Raw genomic sequence first — 22,309 nt, forward strand, 5'->3', positions numbered from 1 at the left:
GTGGCCTCCCAAAGTGCTGGGGTTACAGGCATGAGCCACCGTGCCCGGCCTTGTTTTTGCTTTTTTTAGAGACAGGGTCTTGCCATGTTTGCCCAGGCTGATCTCAAATTCCTGGCCTCAGGTGATCTATCGATTGATCGATCTATCTATCTATCCATCTATCTTTTTGTTTCCTAGACTTACGTCAGCTAAATTAATTTTTTTTTTAGACAGAGTCTCGCTCTGTTGCCCAGGCTGGAGTGCAGTGGCTCCATCTCAGTTCACTGCAACCTCCGCCTCCTGGCTTCAAGCGATTCTTCTGCTTCAGCCTTCTGAGTAGCTGGGATTACAGGCACCTGCCACCATACTTGGCTAGTTTTTGTATTTTTAGTAGAGACGGGGTTTCGCCATATTGGCCAGGCTGGTCTCAAACTCCTGACCTCAGGTGGTCCACCTGCCTCGGCCTCCCAAAGTGCTGGGATTACAGGTGTGAGTCACTGTGCCTGGCCTAAATATATATATATTTTATTATTTAATAATATATGTTGGTTTTTGTTTTTGCTTTTGTTAGAGACAGGGTCTTGCCATGTTTGTCCAGGCCGATCTCGAATTCCTGGCCTCAAGTGATCTCTCTCTCTCTCTCTCTCTCTATATATATATGTGTGTGTGTGTGTGTGTGTGTGTGTGTGTGTGTGTGTGTGTGTATTTGTTTCCTAGGCTTAAGTCAGCTAAATTAAATTTTTTTGTTTTTTATAGACGGAGTCTTACTCTGTCCCCCAGGCTGGAGTGCAGTAGTGTGATCTCAGCTCACTGCAACCTCTGTCTCCCGGGTTCAAGCAATTCTCCTGCCTCAGCCTCCCTAGTAGCTGGGATTACAGGCACCCACCACCACGCCTGGCTAATTTTTGTATTTTTAGTAGAGACGAGGTTTCACCATGTTGGCTAGGCTGGTCAAATTAAATATTTTTGCGGATTAAAAAAAAATCTAGTATCTTGTGCAGAAAGATAATAAATAAGAGAATTAAAGATTTGGGAACACATCTCTCTTATCAGCACCAGGAATATCCAAAAAAGGTGATGTATGTTTCTCCTCTGTACAAAATCCTTTAGGAAAGCATATTTCATGAATTTATTTCAAAGAGTAATCTATACCTAAATCAACTATTGAGTGTCTGTTACTCTAGGCATTTTACATACGAATAAGACATGTGCTTCTTTTTTTTTTTTTTTTTTTCTGGAGGGGTGCACCGTTCGTGGAAGTACTGCAATACCAGGTTGATGCGAGGAGTGGATGGAGCAAGCTCCTATTCCATCTCCCTACTCCAAAAATCCATTTAATATATTGTTCTCGGATAGAGGACATATCAGGTATTAACAGATACTTCACTTGATCTTAGCCAAAAGGCCGAGAAGCAATTGGAGAGACAGGTGCTTCTTTAAATTCCCACCACTAAATCTATAAATCTAAGTGCATTTGTAGCTGCTTTCTCTTGTTTCTTTTCTACCATAACATTGAACTATATGAAATTTTTACTTTTATATTTCAAAAATGGTTGAACATGCCAGTTTCATATGGCTCAATGTAATACAGTGGGGGAAGTGTTTCTTGTATCAAAAACCATCTCTTCACAAGAGGTCCGGTTCACATCTCTGCATAATGTTATGTCCCTCACTCTTTCACTCCTTCACTTTGGGTTTATATCTTCTGTTTCTCTATCCCTAGCAGGCTCGGTCAGTAGAAGTACTCAAATATTTGGATGTTTGAATGAATATCTCATTTAATCTTCACACCAAAATTTTCTCAATATTAGTCACATTTTTCAAACGAAGCAGTAATAGTTTAGGTATTCCAGGTAGGGGATTTTTGTTGGCTAACAAACAAAACAGAAGTTTTATTAAGAAAAGATATGAAGTAGCTAACAAAATTGAAAGACAAGCTGAGGGAGCATACTTCAGGAAAGGTAAAACTAAAGCTGGAACTAATGACCATTTTCTTTAAGGAACCACTGGGATTTTGTATCCAATTAACTATTTTCCCATATTTTCCAAACTTTATGCAAGAGTTGTATTTCTGTCCGGATAGGGTCATATGACCCCCTGGACCAAAAGAAGGAAGGACACCTTGGTTAACAGTCTCATTTGCATGAGTAAAAGTGGAGTCATTGTTTCCCAAAGGGAAATTAGGGATTGTTACAAAAGAAGGAATAATGGAACTTGGATAGGCAAAAGTGACAATGTGGCTCTTGGCTACTGAACAATCTTGTTCTTCCTCTTACACATGCAGTTTAAAAATGTTGTGATCAACACAGTGAAATTATTCCGTATGAAACCAAAACATGCTCATACCCTCTCACAGAGGAGGGTTAATGCCGTGATCTAGTTAATGCATTCAGCTCTAACTCTAGAATATTTGGGTGATATCTATGCCTCTTTTTGTTATGTCAGCCTATAAAAGAAATAAAAAGGAATATACTTTACTCAATATACTCTACCTACAACAGTGGCAAAGAAAGGAAAGCTTTAAAAAGAAAAAGCTAAGAGAAGAGGTTAATTTAACTTGTTATTATTATTTTTTAATTTTAATTTTTTTTTTGAGACAGAGTCTTGCTCTGTTGCCCATGCTGGAGTGCAGTGGTACGATCTTGGTTCACTGCAACCTCAGCCTCCCAGGTTCAAGTGATTCTCCTGCCTCAGCCTCCTGAGTAGCTGGGACTATAGGCCCACACCGCTACACCCGGCTGATTTTTATATTTTTAGTAGATACGGAGTTTCACCATGTTGGCCAGGCTGGTCCGCAACTCCTGATCTCAGGTGATCCACCTGCCTTGGCCTCCCAAAGTGCTGGGATTACAGGTGTGAGCCACCATGCCCAGCCAAAAAGAGGTTAATTTTAAACACATGATTCAGCAAGCAAGGAATACAGGTGGAGGTAACAGTCTGCCTTTATGCAGTTGGGCAGTTGGCTGCTGTAGATGGTATTTCTAACTTCTCTTTTTTACTTATTCCATTCCTTTATGCACTAAATATTTATTGAATGATTAGTTTGTGTCAGGTACTATGGATACAGTAGTGAATAAGACAAAACTTTTCTGATAAGAGAGACAAACAATAAACAAGTAAACAATAAAATATAATTTCAGATGCTTATAAGGTAAGTTCTATGGAGAAAAGTAAAGTAGGAGAGAATGAATATTGGGGAATTGGAGGGTGGGAGAGGTAGGTAGCCGTACATTAAAGAAAGTATTTGGGAAAATAAGGTATTTATGCTAATGTAACATTTGAGCAAAGTCCTACCTAATGTGAAAGAGCCATGAGAAGGTTTGAGGAAAGAACATTCCAGGGAAAAGATGTAGAATACCAAGTAAATGGTCTTGAGATAGAAATAAGCTTGATGTGTTGAACAGGCAGAAAGCTGGTATAGCTAGAGGAAAGTGAATGAGAGGGAGAGTTGGAAATATAGGTAGGCACCAGATTTAAAAAACAGTAGGACCTTATTGACCACGTAAGCATGCTGGATTTTATTTTAAGCAGGATAAGAAACTACTGAAGGGATTTTTGTGCAAAAAATACAAGAAATAGAGGAACCATTTAGGAGACTATTGCGTTAGTTCATATAAAAACAATACAGATTTGCAATAGAATGCTACAGCTGAAAAATGTAGAAAATGATCAAATTAGGGTTGTACACAAAAGGTAACACCAGCAAGCTTTTCTGATGAGTTGAGTGTGAAGTATGATGATAGAAGTGAAATCAAGAATGATGCCTAAGTTTTGAGTGCACATATATATACAAGCACAAATGTACATATATGTAAAATCATGACCAAATAGATTTTATTCCAAGAATGCAAGGATGATTCTTGCATTGATGTTGATCATCAACAAAATTCAATATGTGCTCCTGATTTTTAAAATAATAAGAATGATGTATATTGCTTAACATGATGATTTCAGTCCCAACATCAGCATAGCTAACATGTCTTGCATATGGGGAAACACTAGAGGAATTCTCACTTAGGTCAGGAACCAAGACAAGGATACCCACTATCTCCATTAACTGTTGGATATACTACCCAGCACAGTTAAATAAGAAAAAAACGACTATCCAGTGTGATGGCTCTGATTTAAAAAAAAAGAGAAAAAAATAACTAGAGCCATAAAATTTTATTTTACTTTTTTTTGTATAAATTTAAGGGGTACAAGTGCAGTTTTGTTACATGGATATATTGCCTAGTGGTGAAGCCCGGGCTTTTAATGGAACCATCACCCGAATAGTGTGCATTGTACCCCTTATGAAATTTCTCATCCCTTACTCCCCTCCCATCCTTCTTTTTTTTGGAGACAGTCTCACCTTTGTTGCCCAAGCTGGAGTGCTGTGGTGTGATCTCGACTCACTGCAATCTCCACCTCCTGGGTCCAAGTGATTCTCCTGCCTCAGGACTCCCAAGTAGCTGGGACTACAGGTGTGTGCCACCATGCGTGGCTAATTTTTATATTTATAGTACAGATGGGGTTTCACCATGTTGCCAGGTTCGTCTTGAACTCCTGATCTCAAGTGATCTGCCCACCTTGGCCTCTCAAAGTGCTAGGATGATATGCATGAGCCACCATGCCTGGCCCACCCCACCCTTCTGAGTTTCCAGTGACTATTACTCCACATTCTATGCCCACGTGTATACATTATTTACCTCCTACTAATAAGTGACAATGGAGAGGCATACAGATTTTGAAGGAATAAGTATAGCTATTTCCATTTATAAATGAAAAAAGTTGCCTGGGCATGGTGGCTTCTGCCTGTAATCCTGGCAGGTTGGGAGGCTGAGGCAAGTGGATCAGTTGAGGCCAGGAGTTCGAGACTAGTCTGGTCAACATGACAAAACCCTGTCTCCACTAAAAATACAAGAAACTAGCTGGGCATGGTGGCATGTGCCTGTAATCCCAGCTACTGGTCGGGGGGCAGGCAGAGGCATGAGAATTGCTTGAACCCAGGAGGTAGAGGTTGCAGTGAGCCAAGATCACGCCACTGCACTCCAGCCTGAGTGACAGTGAGACTCTGTCTCAAAAATAAAAAAATATAGTTACATGAAAAAAGTTATATGTGAAAAAGGCAAAAGAATCAATAATAAAAACAATAAAATATATGTTAATATAGCAAGCCATAAACTTGATATACAAAAAGTCAATATCTTCATAAATGTAAATAATAACCATTTAGAAGTTATAACAGATAGGAAACCACCATTTACATTGGCAATGAAGCCAGGCATGGTGATGCATGCCTGTAGTCCCAGCTACTTGGGAGACTTAGCTGGAAGTATCGCTTGAGCCCAGGAGGTTGAGACAAGCCTAGGCAACATAGTGATACTACTGACTCAAAAAAAAAAAAAAAAAAAAAAAAAAAGCAAACAAAATGAAACAAAAAATATATTAGCGATAAAACAGATAAGATCTATAGGAATAAGTACATCAAGAAGTATGCAAAACCTAAAGGAGGAAAGCTTTAAAACATTCTTGAAAGACAAAAAAGTAGATTTGAACAAATGGAAAGATATCCTTTGTAGCCTAACAATTTTAATTCTCCCTTAGTTAAGATGTAAATTTAATGTGATCCTAATAAAAATACTGAATTTTGGCCTGGTGCAGTGGATCACACCTGTAATCCCAGCACTTTGGGAGCCGAGGTGGGTGCATCACTTGAGGTCAGAAGTTGGAGACCCGCCTGGCCAACCTGGTGAAACCCCATCTCTACTAAAAATACAAAAAAGTAGCCAGGCGTGGTGGAGTGTGCTTGTAATCCCAGCTACTTGGGAGGCTGAGGTGGGAGAATCGCTTGAACCTGGGAGGTGGAGGTTGCTGTGAGCTGAGATCATGCCACTGCACTCCAGCCTGGGTGACAGAGCAAGACTTCATCCCCCCCAAAAAAACAACAACAACAAAACTGAAGTTTTTGTTTATTTTCCTGGAGTTAGACAAGTTGTCACAGGTTAGGTTCTCTAGGAAGCATATGCTGAGACAGTGATAAGTGTACAAGAGCTTAGTTAGGGACTCCTCTTGGGACCAACAGTTTGGGGAAGGCAGGGAATCAGGATTGGGCAAAGGGAGATGTCAAGCTGTGATGCAGCCTCAGTGGAAACCTCAGGTAAGCCTGTGGGGAATTCTTAAGATGGAATAACCCTTCCGAGTTAGTCCTCATTTGGGGCGAGAGCTCTAGGCCTTTATATCTCTCCATCAGTTGGTCATTGGATGAAGGCCACCAGAGGAAATAAGGATCCAGTCTTGGGTAAGGTGGTTCTTTTCACCTGAGGTTGTCTACCTGCAACATTTCCACAACTGAGGTAATTACAACCCCTTTATTCTTGAAGGGTGATCTGAGTAGTATGTTACAGTGTCTACCGCAGTCCACTCCTTGCACCATGTATTTCTGTTGCTGAATTAAAAAATTAGCTTTAAATTTAGCAGCTTAAAACAGCAGGGCTGGGCATGGTGGCTCACGCTCATAATCCCAGCACTTTGGGAGGCCGAGGCTAGTGGATCATTTGAGGTCAGGAGTTCAAAACCAGCCTGGCCAACATGGTGAAACCCCATCTCTACTAAAAATACAAAAAAAATTAGTCAGGCAGTAGTGATGTGCAACTGTAATCCCAGCTACTTGGGAGGCTGAGGCAGGAGAATCACTTGAGCCTGGGAGGCAGAGGTTGTGGTGAACTGAGATTGCACCACTGTACTCCAGCCTGGGTGACAGAGTGAGACCCTGTCTCAAAAAAACAAACAAATAAACAAAGACTGAAAAGATGCCATTTCAGGAAGACCTAAAGAGTGTGAGAAAGCAAGCAATGTGAATACCTGGGGAAAGAGCATTTTGTATGAGGTAAGGATCCAGCTTCATTCCTGTGAATGTGAATATCCAGTTTTCCCAACAATTTATTAAAGAGACTATCCTTTCCCTGTTGTGTGTTCTTGGCACTTTTGCCAAAAATCAATTGACCATACATACTTGGGATTCTTAGGTTTATTTCTGGGCTTCCTAACTTATTCCATTGGTTGATGTGTCTATTTTTATGCCAGTACCATGCTGTTTTGATTACAGTAGCTTTGTAATATATTTTGAAATCACAGTGTGCAATGAGTCCACCTGTAGATTTTTTGCTCATGATCGCTTTGGCTATTCAGAGTCATTTCTGGTTCCATACAAATTTTAGGATTGTTCTTTGTTTGTTTGTTTGTTTTTGTTTTTGTTTTTTTTTTTTTGAGACAGAGTCTTGCTCTGTTGCCTGGGCTGGAGTGCAGTAGCACAGTCATAGCTCACTGTAGCCTTGAAAACCTTGTACTGACCTCAACTGATCCTCCCACCTCTGCTTCCTGAAGTGCTGGGGTTACAGATGTGAGCTGCTGTGCCTGGCCGGATTGTTTTTTATATATCTGTAAAGAAATGATATAGGAATTTTGATAGGAATTATATTGAATCTGTAGATCACTTTAGGTGATATGGACATTTTAACAATTTAATTCTTCCAATCAGTGAATATGGGATATCTTTCCACTTATTTATGTCTTCAGTTTCTTTCATTAGCGTTTTAGTTTTTAGTGCATAGATCTTTCACCTCCTTGGTTAAAGTTACAACTATTTCATTTCTTGATGTTATTGTAAATATGATTGTTTTCTCAATTTTGGGGGGGATTGTTCATTGTTAGTGTATAGAAATGCAATGGACTTTTGTATGCTGACATTGTAACCTGCAACTTTGCAGAATTTATCACCAGTTTATTACTAGATTTTTTGGTGGAGTCTTTAAAGTTTTCCCTCTATGAGATCACGTCATCAGCAAACAGACATTTTCATTTCATTTTCTATGTAGATGTCTTTTATTTCTTTTTCTTGCCTTATTGCTCTGACTAGAACTTCCGGTACTATGTTGAATAGAAGTGGCGAGAGTGGGCATTCTTGTCTTTTTTCTAATCTTACAGGAAAAGCTTTTCAGTTTTCACCACTGAGTATGATGTTAGCTATGGGTATATGACCTTTATTATGCTGGGGTACATTTTTTCCATACCTTATTTTTTGGGGGTAGTTTTTATCATGAAAAGATGTTGAATTTTGTCATATGTTTTTTCTGCATCTATCAAAATAATCATGTGGCTTTTGTCTTTAATTTTCTGAATGTGTATTATTTTTATTGATTTATGTATTTCAAACTACTCTTGCATCTCCGGGATAAATCTCACTTGATCATGGTGAATGATCTTTTTAATATGCTGTTGGATTTGGTTCATTAATATTTTATTAAGGATTTTTGCATTTTTTTCCATCAGGGCTGTTGGTCTATAGTTTCCTTTTTTTTTTTTTTTGTAGTGTTTTTGTCTGGCTTTGAAATCAGGTAAATACTGGCTTTCTAAAATGAGTTTGGAAGTATTACCTTCTCTTCAATTTTTTTGAAAAGTTTAAGGATTGATTGCTATTCTTTATATGTTTGGTAGAATTCAGCAGTGAAGCCATGAGGTCCTGGTCTTTCTTTTTTTTTTTTTTGCTCTGTCACCCAGGCTGGAGTGCAGTGGCGCGATCTCAGCTCATTGCAACCTCCATCTCCTGGGTTCAAGTGATTCTCCTGCCTCAGCCTCTCACGTAGCTGGGATTATAGGCCTACGCCACCACACCCAGCTAATTTTTGTATTTTTAATAGAGACAGGGTTTCACCATGTTGTCCAGGCTGGTCTTGAACTCCTGACCTGACCTCAGGTGATCCACCTGCCTTAGCTTCCCAAAGTGCTGAGATTACAGGCATGAGCCACTGTGCCCAGTGCCTGGTCTTTCTTTGATAAGATACTTTTTATTGAATCAGTCTCCTTAATTATTATTGGCCTATTCAGATTTTCATTACTTCCTTACTCCGGCTTTGGTAGGCTGCATGTTTCTAGTAATATCTTCATTTCTTCTAGGTTATCCAATTTATTGGAATATAGTCGTGATTAGTAGTCTCTTTTTCTTTGATACCAGTTGTAATGTCTCTTCTTTAATTCTGATTTTGTTGACATCTTCTCTTTTTCTTTGTTAGTCTAGCTAAAGGTTTGTCTATTTTGTTTATCTTTAAAAAAAACTTTGGTTTCATTGATTACTAATTTCTAGTTTCATGTTAGTGTGGTCAGAAAAGATACTTCGTATGATTTCAGTGTTCTTAAATTTGTTAAGACTTGTTTTGTGGCCTAACATGCTCTATCCTGGAGAATGTTCCATATGCACTGAGAAGAATGTATATTCTGTTACTGTTGTATGGAATATTCTATAAAATATCTGGTAGGGCCATTTGGTCTAAAGTGTAGTTCAAGTCCAGTGTTTCCTCATTGAATTTTTTTCTGTCTAGATGATCTAATGTTGAAAGTGGAGTATTGAAGTCTTATTGTATTGCTGTTTATCTCTCTCTTCAAAGCTATTAATATTTGCTTTATATATTTACCTTTTCTGAAGCTGGGTGCATATATATTTAGTTTTTGTCACTTCTTGATAAATTGACCCCCTTATCATTTTAAATGACCTTATCTCTTTTTACATGTTTGACTTGAAGTCTATTTTGTCTGACATATGGATAGCTACCCCTGCTCTTTTGATTTCTAGTTGCATAGAACATCTTTTTCTATCTTTTCAGTCTGTGTGTGTCCTTAGAGGTGAAGCAAATCTTTTATAAGCAGCATATAGTTAGGTTTTATTTTTTAACTCATTCAGCCACTTGATGTCTTTTGATTGGATAATTTAATCCATTTACATTCAAAGTAATCATTGATAGGTAAGGACTTACTATTGCCATTCTGTTAATTGCTTTTTTTGTTAATCTGTAATTCCTTTGTTCTCTCCTCCTCTCTTGCTGTTTTCGTTCGCGGTTTGATCATTTTTTTGTAGTGGTATGCCTTGAATCTTTTATCTTTTCTGCAACTACTAAAGGTTTTTGCTTTGTAGTTACCATGAGACCTACATACGTCTTGTGTTAGTAGCAGGCTGTTCTCAGCTGATACTGACTTAACTTTGATCACTTGCATAAATGCTATACTTTTACTTGCCTCCCTGCCCCAATTTGTTTTTAAGGACATGTCTTATATCTTGTATAGTTTGTGTAGTGTATTATAGCTATAGTTCTTTATTTTTAATATTTTGTCTTTTAACTTTTTAGTAGTGTAAATAATTGATATTTACACTACTAGTACAGTATGATAGTGTTCTGAGTTTGACTGTATGCTTACTTTTACTAGTGAGTTTTATGTTTTCTAATTTATTTATTTATTTATGTTTGAGATGGAGTCTCGCTCTATCACCCAGGCTGGAGTGCAGTGGCATGATCTTGGCTCACTGCAACCTCCGCCTCCCAAGTTCAAGTGATTCTCCTGACTCGGCTTCCCGAGTAGCTGAGATTACAGGTGTGCACCAGCACACCCAGCTAATTTTTGTACTTTTTTAGTAGAGACGAGGTTTCACCATGTTGGCCAGGCTGGTCTTGAACTTCTGGCCTCAAGTGATCCACCCGCTTCGGCCTCCCAAGTTGTTGGGATTACAGGTGTAAGCCCCCTGCACCTGGCCGTTTTCATATGTTTTTAATATTGCTAGTTGGCAGCATTTTTCTTCAGCTTAAAGGATCCTTTTAGCATTTCTCATAAGGCAGGTCTAGTGGTGATAAATTTCCTTATGTTTTGTCTGAGAAAGTTTTTATTTCACCTTTTGTTTTTGAAGAACAGGATCACTGGATATAGTATTTTTGGTTGACAATTTTTTTTTTCTTCCCTTTCTTTTGGCTTTTTGAATCTAACATTCCACTCCTTTCTGGCCTACAAGGTTTCTGTTGAAAATTTTGCCTGTAATTTATTGGAAGTTCCGTTGTTTGTAACAACTCACTTTTCCCTTGCAGCTTTCAATATTTTCTCTGTCTTTAACTTTTGACAATTTGATAATAATGTCTCTTGGTGCGTGAGTCTCTTCGGATTCCTCCTATCAAGTTTTCATTGAACTTCCTGGATCTCGCTGGGTTTTTTTTTTTTTTTGCTTCATTTTTCTTTTTTTTCTTTCTCTCTCTCTCTTTCTGTCCTTCTTTCTTTCTTTCATCATAAGCAAGCTAACAGGAGGGATCTGGCTTTCTGTTTCCTTCCCCAGACTTGGGAAGTGTTCTGCCACTTTTTCTTTGAATTTTTTTTGTCCCTTTTTTTCTTTCTTCTTCTGGTACTCTGATAATGTGTGTAATTCTGCTTGGTGGTCTCCTATGAGTCCCTTAGGCTGTCTTCACTCTTTTTCATTCTTTTTTCTTTTTGTTCTTCAGATTGGATGATTTCCAGTGAACTGTCTTCAAGTTTGCTAATCCTTTCTTCTGCTTGATCTAGTCTGCTGTTGGACCCCTCTATTGAATTTTTTTAGTTTGGCTATTGTGTTCTTCAGCTCAGTGATTTCTGTTGATATTTTTAAAATATTTTCTACCTCTTTGTTGACATTCTCAGTTTGTTCATGCATTGCACTCCTTACCTCAGTGAGCATATTTATGACTTCTTCTAAATGTCCTGTTAGGTAAATCACATATCTTCATTTCAGTAGGGTTGACTTCTAATTGAGATTGTCTTGATCTTTTTTTTTTTTTTTTTTTTTTTGGAGCATATTTCCCTATTTCTTCATTTTTCTTAACTTAAGGCACATAAAATGCTGTCCCTTCTGTTTAGGCTTGAGGAGGTTTATTCTTTATTTGCTACATAGGCTCCTAGATACTGGCTTGTTAGAAGCCAAAGCTGCTGGAAAGGCTGCCAAGATTTTGGCTTGAGGAACTGGAATAATGGAGTTGCTGTTTACTCAGATGGTGAGTATTACTAGAAGGAGTAATTCTTCATTTTTCTTAACTCTGTATTGGTTTCTGTGTATTATATAAAAGAACTACCTTCTCTAGTCTTGTTAGACTGGTCTTATGTAGCAGGTGTTTCTTCCCAATCAGCCTGGGTAGTATTCTAGTTCCGCAAAACTTTGTGCTTGCCCAGCCTGCTGTCTTTGTTCTTAGTGGCCTCTGAGAAATTAGAGTCAAGTTGTACTATTGCCTTGAGAGAGGTGGTATAGAAACCATTCCCTTGGGATATGACTAGAGATATTGGGATGTTAGATGTGTACTTTGGTTTCTTCTTTCCTTGCAGAGAAGCTGAAAGCCAGAGTTTATCTCCCACTGATTCTGCTCTGCACCAAAGAGAGCGTCTGAGGCAGATGCCTGTATTCTTGATCTAACTGCTGACTTTTAACTTGGAGGAGATAGCTGCTGAATATTTATTTGCAAGTTTAAAAGTCACCTGTTTGTTCTCTGTGGTCTAGGAGACTCAGGAGTGTAGGGCTTCATCAACTCCCAGAGCTAGGTGATTTAGCAGCCTATCCCTCCAATGAAGCCTATAAAAGTTGGGGTTCTCGATGTGTTCAAAAACTATTTTCATGGAGAGTTTGAAGACCTGGAATTATTGCCAGAGCCTGCAGGGAAAAAGGTGCAGGAAGCCCACTCTACTTTTTGGGCCAGCAGGTCTCATGCCCCCCTAGCAGGGGGAGACTTCTGATCTGAAGCTATTACTGAAGCATGCCAGGAGAAAGGCACAGGGAGTGCTTACTTTCCTTTTCAGGAATAGGGAGGTCCCCTGCCTCCTTCCATTGAGAGATTGTGGGAGTTTATCTCTAGAGCACATGGAGGCAGAAGGCATGAGAAGTGCTGTCCCTTCCATTCGTGGTGGCAGAGATTTCAGAGCTGGGATTGTGTCTGGAGCAAGCCAGGGAAGGAGGTGCAGAGAGTGCTCACTCCCCTATTCAAGCAAGAAGTCTCACATGCACCTTGCAGGGGTAACCTTTTGGTCTGGAGTTCCCTGAAGCAAGCCAGGGAAGAAGACACAGGGAATGTCCCCTTCTCTTTCTTGTCATGGAGAGGTCCCCTTGCCTCCTTCTAATGAGAGGTTGCAGAAACTTATCTCAGGAGCAAGCCAGGGAAGAAAGCGCAGAGAGTGCTGTTCCTCCTGTTCTTGCTGGCAGAGGCCTCCAACCTTTTTCCAAGGAGAGAGTGGATGGCTGGGATGAGCGCCTGAAGTAAGCCAGGGGAAGAAGGCACATAGAGTGCTGTCCCTTCTGTTCAGGCTCAAGGAGGTTTATTCTTTATTTGCTACATGGGTTCCCAGATACTGGCTTGTTAGAGGCCAGAGCCTCAGGGAGTTGCTGGAAAAGCTGCCAAGATTTTTGGCTTGAGGAACTAGAATAATGGAGTTGCTTTTTACTCAGATGGTGAGAATTACTAGGAGGAGGAGGTGCAGTTTTGGATATGTTAATTTTGAGGTACCTATGAATGCCTTGTCCAGGAAGAGATAATCCAGGAAGCAGGTGGGTATACAGGACAGAAGCTCAAGGGAGGTGTCCAGGCTGAGAACTTGCAGTCCCCAAATGTGCCATGCTGTTTTAAGGTTCTTTGTTTATGCACATCCTGCCCCACTGCCTATAAATCTCCCTCAAACACTTCTAGTCATACCCATTTTACTTATTACCAAAAGTCAGAGTTGATCACCCTCTCCTCTATGTTGCCAATCTACCTATTTTTGCCTTCTTCTCTGTAATATAGAGATTGTTTACTTAACCATATTAATTAGGTGTCTACTATGTATTATACCACTGTTCCAAGCACTAAGGATAAGATGATGCAAAATTCTGATCCTTATGATGTTGGGAGGGGCAGACAATAAGCAGATAACATTCAGGTAGTGATAAGTGCCGTAAAAGAATGTAAAACAGTACGTTGGGATAGAGGTTGCATACTGAGCACTACTTTAGCAAGCCTGGCCAGGAATGGTCTCTCTGCTTAGGTGTGATATGTGAGAGAGACTTGAATGAGGTGAAAGAGTGAGCTGTCATAAGATCTAGAGGAACAGTAATACAGGCAGAAAGGACAGCAAATATAAAGACCTTGAGGCTGGGCATGGTGGCTCACACCTATAATCTCAACACTTTGGGAGTCTGAGGTGGGTGGATGGCTTGAGCCCAGGAATTCCAGCCCAACCTGGGAAACATAGTGAGACCTCGTCTCTACTTAAAAAAAAAAAAAAAAATTAGCCAGGTGTGATGTTTCATCTGTGGTCCCAGCTACTTGGGAGGCTGAGGTACAAAGATCGTTTGAGCCCAGGAGTTCAAGGCTGCAGTGAGCCAGGTTCGTGCCACTGCACTCCAGCCTGGGTAACAGAGCAAGATTCTGTCTCAAAAAAGAAAAAAAAAAAGATAAAGACCAGCCAGGCACGGTGGTTTATGCCTCTAATCCCAGCACTTTGGGAGGCCAAGGCAGGCAGATCACCTGAGGTCAGGAGTTTGAAAACAGCCTGGCCAACATGGCAAAACCCTGTCTCTACTAAAAATACAAAAATTAGCCAGGCGTGGTGGTGGGCACCTGTAATCCCAGCTACTTGGGAGGCTGAGGCAGGAGAATCGCTTGAACCCAGGAGGCAGAGGTTGCAGTGAGCCAAGACTGCACCATTGCACTCCAGCCTGGGGGACAGAGCGAGACTGTCTCAAAAAATAAAAAAAAAAGTAAAGAGCTTGAGACATAGGGAGCATGGTATGTTCCCAGCAAGGCCAGTGTGGCCAGAGGAGCGCAACTGAAGAGGTCAGAGAGGTAGGCCAGAGGCCAGGTTGTGGAGGATCTTGTGGAGCTTGCTGCAGAGTTTATAAACTCTTAAGGGTGATGGGAAGCCACAGGAAGGTTTTGAGGAGGGATTGATATGATCTGATTTGTTTTAAATAGATAACTGTAGTTGCTATATGGAAATAGAAGTAGAAGCAGGGAGACTATTGCAATAGTGTAGGCAAGAGGTAGGTGGTAAAAAATGGAAAAATGAATTGTTTGATGGGGAACAAGAAAAGGGAGAAAAGAGAATAAAACCTAGATTTTGGCATGGGCAATCTGCAAGTCCTATTGAATTACTGTCTTGCTGTAATGTGTAGAATAGGAAAATCCAGAGTTTTTACCATGGTTAAAATGTCCTGCATGATCTGTCCCTTGTTTACCTCCATCCTTGTTCTCTGCCACCCTCCCCCTTCTACATTAAACGTCAGCCCAACTGGTGTTTTTTAGTTCACACAACTGTCCAGGCTTTTTATTGCGTTATCCAAATGCTCACTTCCTCCATCCTAAAATGTTACCGCCTCAGAGGCCTCCATCCGCCAGCCCCACTATTACAATTCTCTGGATTTTCTTTGTAGCACTGACTACAACTCGTACTAAACATACAAATATTTAATTTGTTTCCTTCAATAGATTTTTAAGTTCCAGAGGGGTAGGGGAGTTCTTTTTCTGTCCATCTTTTTCCCCCATAGCCTACCCAGTGCCTGACACATAGTGGATGCTCAGTTCTTATTTGTTGAATAAATGGGTGCATGAGAGAACTCTCATTAATAAGATAACATTAGGAGGCTGGAAGACATTAAAGCAGTTCTAAATGCTTTCACTGTCACCCAGGATGGAGTGCAATGGCATCATCTAGCTCATTGCAGTCATTTTAAATTCTGAACCTTATAGGTGCCACGACGATAGGAAGTATTCCTGCTTATTCACCACCATGTCACTGGTGCCCAACACAATGACACTTTGAGAGCATCCCATAACTATAATATGAGTTTACTAACTTTGTTCTTTCTTTCAAGGTTAATCTGAAGCGACCTTGTCCTTTCTGGGCAGAAGATGGCCACTGTTCAATAAAAGACTGTCATGTGGAGCCCTGTCCAGAGGTATAATAAATAAAATAACAGGGCAAAGCCAGTTTTCTCTTGGACTTTTAGAAAAGCATAACCTCTATTTTATTTCAGGCTAATGTCAATGGATTTGGATGTGTCAGCAAATTCATGTGCTCTCAGCTCTCTCCTTTAGAACCAGATTATTGAAGATTCCATACTTGACACCAAAATGGGTTTGAAGACATTTGTATCCAGTGATACTGGTGATTGAATATGGAAATACAGTCTTATTCTAAAATGGAAGGAAAATCAGAGGCCTGTTCTAGGATTGGATCTGCAGTTGTTTTTTATTTCATGCTTAATCGAATCAGCATCTTGTTTCATAGGAAAAAAAAAACAAAAACAAGCTACTGGACTCTATATTTCAAATTTATAGTGATTTAATTGGGGAAATTTCAGGCTTGGAATTAGATTTTCACTTGGGCTTGTTACATTTACGTTTTTTTAAAAAAAACCCTATACTTAATACCAAGAGAATGCTACATTTTAGACTTTGATTTTCGTTATCTAACATAATTAATTATATTCCTCTCCTTCAACAGTAGTTAGTTGTAAGCTTTGTTTTCCTTTCACTTTCTGCTTTTCTTACCTAATCAGTTAGTCTAGTTCGTTGTCCTTAAAAATCTGCACCAATGTCCTTCCTAAAGGGAAAATTCTTTAAAAACTTATAATATTCAGTTTCCTTTAAGAATAAAATATGTATTAACTATTTTGTTTAAAGTTCTGTTTGATAAACCGGTTGTAATAATTCAGATACATTTATTAAAGCCTAACACTAATTATTGGCCTTGTGAAAAAGAATGTTCCAGCTACATGCAGTTCTCCCATTGGTAAACCCTAGATTAGATTGGTAAACTCTAGGTTAATCATGTGGGCCAAAAAAAGCTTTCTAGTAATCCAAAATTGCCTACACTTTATTAGAGCAGAAGTTAAAATTGCACATAATACATTGCAATTAATTTTGAACTTTTAAAACTTTCTTTTCTATAGTAACAAAGTTTGTGGAAGAAGTGATTGTCAGTGTTTTCAACCTAAATTATATAAACTATAAAAAATACTGCAATAGTTATTAGAGCTGCTTTTGACTTTCTTACTTTGTGTGTGTCATTCAGTTTTCTATACTTTGATTTATAAGTCTATGTATTGGGATAACGCTTTTACCTTATGAGATAGTGTGAAAACAGAATTTGAGTGAGTGTAGATTTGCCCCTCATAGAATAAAATGCTTGATGAACTAGAGCAATGCATTGACAATTTGTGAAGAAATTCCAAAAAAAATAAAGATCACTTAAAAAATTTTTTGTTTTTCTTGTTTTTTTAAGAGTAAAATTCCGGTTGGAATAAAAGCTGGGCATTCTAATAAGGTAAGTCCCTCCGCTTCCTTGAGTGTTTCTGCTTTACATTGTGAAACTTACCATTTACTGACTAACAGTGGCTGTAGTAAAGAACCATCTTATGGTTAGTTGGGAATGGAGACATTTTGCCTCAGAATTCCAAATCCCTAACTCTTGCATCAAGCAGATAGGTTGTACATTCCTAGATTCTTTTGAAATTACTTCAGTACTGTTTTTGGAATCTGGAACAACTATTAAATGTAACTATAGTGTCAGATCCCCTAGTCAGCAGGTGTTTTATCACATAGCTATTTTTAGTCTTCTGTTTCAACTAGTTAGCCTGGCAGGTTCAGAATTATATTGTATAGAGTAAATAATTATCAAGATATTTTGAGCAGAGTACTTTCAGATGGTATTAAGATATTCATTTTTAATGATTGTTCTTGTCCTCTTATGAGAGTATTATAATTTATTTTGCCACTGATATGTTTTTAGAGACTGTTTATTTCCTGTTTTTCACTACTGCGCGTCCATAATAAAGATCGTCATACCCTCTCTCTCGTCTCCTTCTTGTGCCTCTTTTGCATTTTCTTCTTGCTCTCTCTCCCATGTAATCTTTTGTTTTTACTTTATTGTATTTATTTTTGCTTCAGATCTGAAATAAATAAAGCCATATAAAAGCAGTTGAAACCCCCTCAGCTCTTTCCCAGTTTGTTCTACTTCCTTCCTGCCAGAGCTAACCATTTTTCTGAAGTATCCTTCTGTGATTTTATATTCTTATTGCAGGTGTATCTACAAGTAATATGTTTTACACTTTTATTGCATGGGTATCCACAAGTAATATGCAATTTATTGTGTGTAAATTTTTTTAAATTTAAATAATATTAAATAATATTTTTGTATTTCTTTAGGTTACAAGCTTTTTTTCAGTTTGTGCTTTTACTGAGTCTTACGCTTTTGAAATTTTCTCTGTTGGTATATGTGGATTTTGTTCATCATCTTAATAGCTGTAGTCAGTTGTATGACTATAACACATATTAGCCATTCCTCTATTGATGGACATTTCAGTTGTTCCCAATTTTTTGCTATTTCAAACAGTAATGCACTAGCATTTTTGTCCTTTGTCTGATTGTGCACACATGTAAGAGTTTCTCTAGGTCTACATGTAAAGGCAGGATTGCTGAACCATAAGGCATGCCTGTCTCAACATCACAAATAATACCAAATAATTTTCCAAGGCAGTTGTACCTTTTTAAAAAAATGGTTGCCCTGGGATATGGTCTCACTAGTGGGACTGCAGGTTCAAAGGTTTAAGCATTTTGCAAACGTGTGTGTGTGTGTATGCGTACATATATATGTACGTATGTATATATAACTTTTATATAAAAACCCTCTTTGGAACTAAATTTGACCCCATATATATACATGTATACATATATGTGTATATATACACACACATATGTTTGATATATATGTATATATATGGTCAAATTTACTTCCCAAGAGGGTTGTTTTTTCAGTTGATATCACCAACACATCAGTGCTAATTGTTAACTTTTATTTTTGAATTTTTATTTATTTTTTTGAGACAGAGTCTTGCTCTGTCACGCAGGCTGGAGTGCAGTGGCATGATCTCAGCTCACTTCAACCTCCACCTCCCAGGTTCAAGCAATCCTCCTGCCTCAGCCTCTCCCGAGTAGCTGGGATTACAGGCATGTGCCACCACACTCGGATAATTTTTGTATTTTTAGTAGAGACGGGGTTTCACCATGTTGACCAGGCTGGTCTTGAACTCCTGACCTCAAGTGATCTGCCCGCCTTGACCTCCCAAAGTGCTGATTACAGACGTGAACCACCGTGCCCAGCCTAATTGTTAAATTTTAATATGTTGTTGATGGAAATAATATTTAATTGGTGGAAATTTCTGCCTCATTTTCATTTGTATTTCTTACATATGATAGGGATTTTTATAATGGAATGTATCTGTATTTAGTGTATATCATTGTTGACAGATTGATTATTCAGAAACTGAAATAAACAATAAGGTAATAATTTTTACTAAACTTATGAACTTCTTTGCAGTACTTGAAAATGGCAAACAATACCAAAGAATTAGAAGATTGTGAGCAAGCTAATAAACTGGGAGCAATTAACAGCACATTAAGGCAAGTTTTATTTTGGTAGTATTAAGAAAATAGTCTCTTATTGATATCAAGAATCAATTTCTTTATGATTTTGGTAAGACATTTTTGTACCCATTAAAGTTTTAACTAATATATTTTTAAAAGGAAGAAAAAGTTTTTCTTTATCCTAAATTTCATAATAGCTTTGCCTCTTCTTGGCTGATTTATCCTTAAATTTCTAGAATGTATCATCCATAGTAAATCTTTTAAAAAGTAGAAATTTACAAGATTGTTCAGCTAACAGGGTTTATGGATCCATTTTTCCTGATTACTATGGAAGAAGGGGCTTGAACTCCTAAATCTTTTTAAATAGTGATTGAGTCTGGATGTTACATTTTGAATGATAAAAGTTATTAGCCTGTTAAATTTCGTAGATTTTTTTTTCTGTTAACTTTTCCTTATTTGTTCTAAACAGAAACCAGCATAAACAATGTATAAATGGCCTCAAATTGTGTAGTATAAAATGTCTAGACATAATCAGTAGTTGGGAATGAGATATCTCAGAAATTCCTTTACATTCCCATTTGATTAGGTTTGTATTTATGAGCCAGGCACGGTGGCTCATGCCTGTAATCCCAGCACTTTGGGAGGCTGAAGTGGTCAGATCACCTGAGGTCAGGAGTTTAAGACTAGCCTGGCCAACATGGTGAAACCCCGTCTCTACTAAAAATACAAAAATTAGCCAGGCATGGTGGCGGGTGCCTATAATCCCAGCTATCTGGGCGGCTGAGGCAGGAGAATTGCTTGAACCTGGGAGGCGGAGGTTGCATGAGCTGAGATCGCACCATTGCACTCTAACCTGGGTGACAAGAGCGAGACTCTGTCTCAAAAAAAAAAAAAAAAGATTTGTATTTATGTACCATAATTGCTAATGACTCAGTGTAAGTTAGCAATTTTATTTATTGAAGACAAAATTTAATATAGGAAAATAAAAGATAATAAACATCCACATATCCTCCATTTCAAATAAATAATCCTCCATTCCAAGTAAATAAATATTAACATTTTTTGCCATATGTTTTAAGGAACAGGAAACATCACAGATAAATTTAAAATCCCTTATGCTCTATTCCCTAATCCAGTAGAGGCAACTACTATCATGAATTTGGTGGTGTATATCCAGTCTGTTTTTGTTTTTATATATTTATGTGTATAAATAAGATAGTTTTATTTTGTGTATATGGTTTTATTTTTCCTTTATATAAATGGTATCCTATATTTAACATTCTGCAGCTTTTTTCATTGTACATTTTGCTTTCTAGATCTGTCCATGTCGAAACACAGATTTATTCTTTTAACTGATGAAAGATTTTCATCATATAAATATACCATATTTTACTTAGCTAAAATAGCTATTTTCTTATTGATGGATGTTTAGCTGTTTCCAATTATTTACTTTTACAAACATGCCACCTTGAGCATTCCCAAATGTTTTTTCACATTAGAAGTAGAATCGTTGAATCTTAGGATTGTCTTTTTAATACCCATTCTTGATATTGCCTGATGACATTCCATAGTACTTGGTGTGAATGTACACTGACTCCAGTGCTGACAGCTTGTATCATTCTCTACATCCTTACCAAAAGTTGATAATGTTTGATGAGTGTGAAATAGTACCTCATTTTTATTTTATACTTCGTAATTACTAGTGGATTTGAGCATTTTTTATTTATTGGACATTTGAGTTTCTTATTCATTCAACAAATGAATGTCTACAATGTGCCAAGCACTGTTCTAGGGTACTAGGAATCCAGTAGTGTAACTGATAAAATTTCCGCCCTCGTGTAACTTGATCCTTGTCAGAGGAAATAACACGATAAACAAGTAAAATATATGGGGCATAAGTAAGTAAAATGATGATGAATGCTAGGAAAGACAGGCAGGGAAGAACAAAGAGGGCTAGGAGTGAGAGAGTGGCACGGTTTTAAATTGGGTGGTCCGAGAAGACCTAAGTGATAATACAACATTTGAACAAATTGCTGAAGAAAGTGAAGGCATGAGTCATACTATGGTTGGCTGGGGGATGAGTATTCCAGATATATATAAATGTTAGTTGAAAACCCCCATGGCAGGATCACGCCTAGACTTAAACACAATAAGACCAATGTAACTGGAGCACAGTGATCAAGGGCAAAGTAACAGAAGACAAGGTCAAAAGATGCTAGGGATGGGGCAGGAGGTGGGGTGGGTAGAGATCTTGTAGAGCCTTGAAAGCAATTATAATGAGTATTTGCTTTTAGACTGGGTGGAATAAAAGTCACGGGGAGGGAGCCTGATATGTTGCAGAAGCCTTATTACGTGATTATCGTAGTAATCCAAATAAGACATTATGGTGATTTAAACCAGGGTGATAGCAGTGGAAATGATGAGAAGCGGTCAGGTTCTGGATGTATTTTGAAGATACAGCTAACAGGATTTGCTGTAGTATTGGATATGTGGTATTGAGAAGATATGAGCTTTTGGATGACTACAAGATTTGGAATTATTAAATGGAGTTGCCATTTACTGACCTGTGGACAGCTGCAGGAGGAGAAAGTCTGATACAAAGTTATAGTCAAGTTTGGATTTGTTAAGTTTGAGCTGCCTGTGAGACATCCACCTGGAGATTTCAGGTAGGCAGTTGGATATACAAATCTGAAATAGGGGAGAGGTCTGGAAGTCAGTCAATGAATAGATGGTGTTTAGCAGCCATAAACCTGAATGAGATCACCAAGGAGAGAGTGTAAATAGAGGAATGATCTAGGGACTAGGCTTAAGTCATTACAAGATTTTGGGGTACATTGCCAGTTTATATTCTTTGTCATTTTTTTCTCCATTGAGTTGGATTTTAAAATTATTACTGATTTGTAAGCATTCTTTATATAATGTGGTAATTCTTTGTTGGCCGTGTGGTTAGGACTTGTCCTTTAATTTTGCATATAGTTTTTTGTTGTTGAACAGAAATTATTCTTTAAACTTAAAAAATTTAAATGTAATACACATACGGTAGAGTAGAAAATTCTTAAGTGTAAAGGTCAATTTAACTTTACAAAGTGAACCCAACTCTATAGCCACCATCCAGAGCATTA

At 38.2% G+C, this 22,309-nt stretch overlaps 1 protein-coding gene and 1 pseudogene across 2 annotated transcripts in view; one reads left to right on the forward strand and one right to left on the reverse strand.

The window, feature by feature from the left end:
- ERO1B (endoplasmic reticulum oxidoreductase 1 beta) overlaps positions 1-22,309 on the forward strand; it is a 66,519-nt gene that overhangs the window by 13,423 nt on the left and 30,787 nt on the right. For both annotated transcript variants that reach the window (XM_024252286.3, XM_054561116.2), the window contains 3 exons: positions 15,635-15,718; positions 17,047-17,088; positions 19,141-19,223. In XM_024252286.3, coding sequence (XP_024108054.1) covers positions 15,635-15,718; positions 17,047-17,088; positions 19,141-19,223 — 209 coding nt within the window. The remainder of the gene's footprint in view (positions 1-15,634; positions 15,719-17,046; positions 17,089-19,140; positions 19,224-22,309) is intronic.
- On the reverse strand, positions 1,217-1,396 carry LOC112130836 (U2 spliceosomal RNA; annotated as a pseudogene).

The sequence above is a fragment of the Pongo abelii genome, chromosome 1 (assembly GCF_028885655.2).
Source record: "Pongo abelii isolate AG06213 chromosome 1, NHGRI_mPonAbe1-v2.0_pri, whole genome shotgun sequence".
NCBI classification, from domain to species: Eukaryota; Metazoa; Chordata; class Mammalia; order Primates; family Hominidae; genus Pongo; species Pongo abelii.